This window comes from Teleopsis dalmanni, chromosome 1, assembly GCF_002237135.1.
Source record: "Teleopsis dalmanni isolate 2A chromosome 1, ASM223713v2, whole genome shotgun sequence".
Taxonomy (NCBI): Eukaryota; Metazoa; Arthropoda; class Insecta; order Diptera; family Diopsidae; genus Teleopsis; species Teleopsis dalmanni.
This window is the reverse complement of record NC_051846.1, coordinates 51,596,395-51,599,293: the sequence shown is the minus strand read 5'-3', so window position 1 is coordinate 51,599,293 and position 2,899 is coordinate 51,596,395. Positions and strand designations below refer to the sequence as shown.

At 24.9% G+C, this 2,899-nt stretch overlaps 1 protein-coding gene across 3 annotated transcripts; it reads left to right on the top strand.

Moving 5' to 3' along the window:
* The first annotated feature begins 359 nt into the window (after window positions 1-359).
* On the top strand, window positions 360-2,291 carry LOC119668864. 3 transcript variants are annotated; one of them, XM_038078532.1, is made up of 7 exons: window positions 360-866; window positions 929-1,466; window positions 1,534-1,709; window positions 1,810-1,943; window positions 2,011-2,025; window positions 2,083-2,147; window positions 2,206-2,291. In XM_038078532.1, the coding sequence occupies exons 1-2, from the start codon at window positions 435-437 to the stop codon at window positions 1,151-1,153; spliced, it is 657 nt and encodes a 218-aa protein (XP_037934460.1). In that variant the 5' UTR covers window positions 360-434; the 3' UTR covers window positions 1,154-1,466; window positions 1,534-1,709; window positions 1,810-1,943; window positions 2,011-2,025; window positions 2,083-2,147; window positions 2,206-2,291. The 3 variants fall into 3 exon arrangements, with proteins under 3 accessions (XP_037934460.1, XP_037934461.1, XP_037934462.1); XM_038078533.1 differs by having other exon boundaries at window positions 2,195-2,291; XM_038078534.1 differs by lacking the exon at window positions 2,011-2,025 and having other exon boundaries at window positions 2,118-2,147.
* The last annotated feature ends 608 nt before the right edge of the window (window positions 2,292-2,899 follow it).

Sequence of the window (2,899 nt, the reverse complement as noted above, 5' to 3'; positions counted from 1 at the left end):
TTTATCATAATAGTAATAATTAAAACATTACTTAAATAATTGATTCATAGTTTTTACAGTTTTTAAACAGTCTTAAAAGTTTTAAAAGTTTTCTTATTTATTTCTTATTTCTTAATAGTATTAATCGAATAATTACTATTTGATGAAGTTTTTATTTCATCATATTTTTAGTAATTGTACAAATGTCTAAAATGTGTAGGTATTCGAAAAATTTAATAAAATTGCCTTAAACTAAGTAGGCAGGTCATGCTTAAACACACATAATTCAAATCTATACAACCATTTTGTAGTTTTGTACAGATAGCAGTTAGCTATGATTTAGAATCAAATATTATTTAAAATAAAAAAAAAACTTGATTCAAAATTATTTTTTTTTACGAAGCTTATTACCAAATTTCAAGCAATTCTGTTTTTATTTTTTAACTGATTTTACAATGTCTGGAAGAACTATATTTCTTGGCAAGAGCTCAGAGAGCAATCCCATTTGTATTGAAGTTAGTACCGAATTTGCTGATACCCTGGCAAAAAAGGTAGCTGAACATGTTATAATGGAAATATTTTCCATTACAAGGCATAACGAAGAACTTATGTCTGAAGATGTTAAAAACATAACGGCTAATGGACTTGACAAAATGGCATTATGTGGTAACACCGTGACAAATGGTACTGCCTGCAAATCTATGATTACCACAGACTGTTATGTGGATTCCAATCGTATTAAATCGGCTGCTTCTAATCCGTACTTAAATTTTATTCACGATTTTGAAAAACGTAACAATTGCAGATTATCAGAAGACAATTTACCACAAGTACTTGGCGAATGGGATGAACTAAATGATGATAGAAAGTTAGCCTATATAAAGGAGGTAAGTAAATTTATTGGCAAATAAATATTTTTAATATATATTTTATTTATAACGGTTTTAAGGCGTTTTTGAAAAAGTTGATGGGAAACAAAGAAATTCCTAAGAAACCTATCAATTCTAATGAATCTACACCAAATGTAGATGATGCAGAACTTTTTACGAGTAAGGCAACACTACCTAAACGTCAGCGTAAAGTTCCAAAAGGTAGACGTAAAACACCTAAAAAGCGCAAAGCAGGAAAGAAGGTTGCTGGACGTCGTAAGTCAGCTCGTGGTAAAGGTCGCTAGCTTCAAACAATAGTAAACTTAAGCTCTTTGATCAAAAAAGAAGAATTTCAATTGTTGAAATCACTATGATCGACTTTTAATTCATCAACAGGAGCTTTAAAAATTCAAAAAGAAATAATAAGAACAACTATTTTATAAGAATTATTTCTTAAGTTCAAAAAATCTGTTTTATGGACTTAATAAATATTTTAAGTTTAAATAGCAGAGATTTATGTGAAAAGGAAAGAAAATGATTTATGAAATAAATATATTTTATTATAATATTTTATAGATTATAATTTAATCTATTGTATTAAATTCTATAATTGTAAAGGTACGTTTTGGATATTATTTTTTAATTGTCAAAAAAAAAATAATGTAATGTTTATTTTTAATTTTAGTAAACATGGAGTGATGATGGTCCTAAATCATATATTATTACTTCATTCATTACAAAGAAACAACGAACTATTGATAACTATTTTGGACTTCAAGTTGCATATTATAATTTTATTAATACGCTTTGGAGGAAAATGATTTATTAATTAACTTTGTGTTTTTTTTTTATTTAAAAAAAGTAAGCAAATTTTTCATATTACTTTAAAATTATTATAACATACACATATTTCATCAATTTTATCAATATTAACAAAATTATAATCTAAATTCAATTTTAGTAAAAAATATATACATGCATTCATACAAAGATGGTCTGGAGGAACAAACCTCAACTATTCAAAACAATTCGGCTAAAGAACTATATGGTTAATATAAATGAAAACTATTTGTAACGTAAGGACATTGAGCTAATGTAATTTAAAAACTTTATCATATGTACATCACATATTATATATATAAATTTAATATATATATTATAGTCTACCAATACAAAAGTAAGTATAGTTTTAATAATACTTTTAAATTACACTAACAAATGAATTTCCAAACAGTGAATCAATGAGTTTAATAAATATTATAAATATAGTCTTAATAAATATAGTCTACCAATACAAAAGTAAGTATTGGTTTAATTAATACTTTTAAATTACACTAACAAATGAGTTTCCAAGCAGTGATGGACAACGAAAAACAAAAATCAACAGAAAAAACCACTAATTGGAAACAAAACTACTAATTGGAAATAATTCCTAAAACCTTTCAAAACTATTAATGGCCTTGGATAAGTTATATTGTTGTACTAAAACTATATAATAACAAAAGTTTATTTAACAAGTTAAAGAAAATTATTGCTTAAAAATGATTAAAAATTGTAATTTATTTTTTAAGACTTTAATTTTAACTCAACTTCACAGAATTATTTATTTATTTTTTATTTATTTTTTTAATAAACAAGATTAATGTATAAATCTTAATAATTTCGAGATGCATTGTTTGAATCATTTTTAAATTTTTTGCTTTGACTGATGACCATTTCAAATACGCTCTTAACATTTTAAGACATCAGTAAAACCTATCATCAAAGAGCGAATATACAAATAACAACGGATATATAAAAACGTATGTGTGAATTACCAATAAATCTACTTTAACTATATATTACTAAAGCAAGAGTAAGACTTGCATAATATTCATACATCATGATTATTGATTCATTGCCTCATTTAAGCTCGTTTTAATTTTCAAAAGCATAGTAAATGTGATTAGTTATTGTTTCTAATTTGACAGGCATGAGTTCTAAGCCTGACACTTGCAGTTCAACAAATTATATACGAACTATAAACTAATTAAATAGAAATTCGAATATTT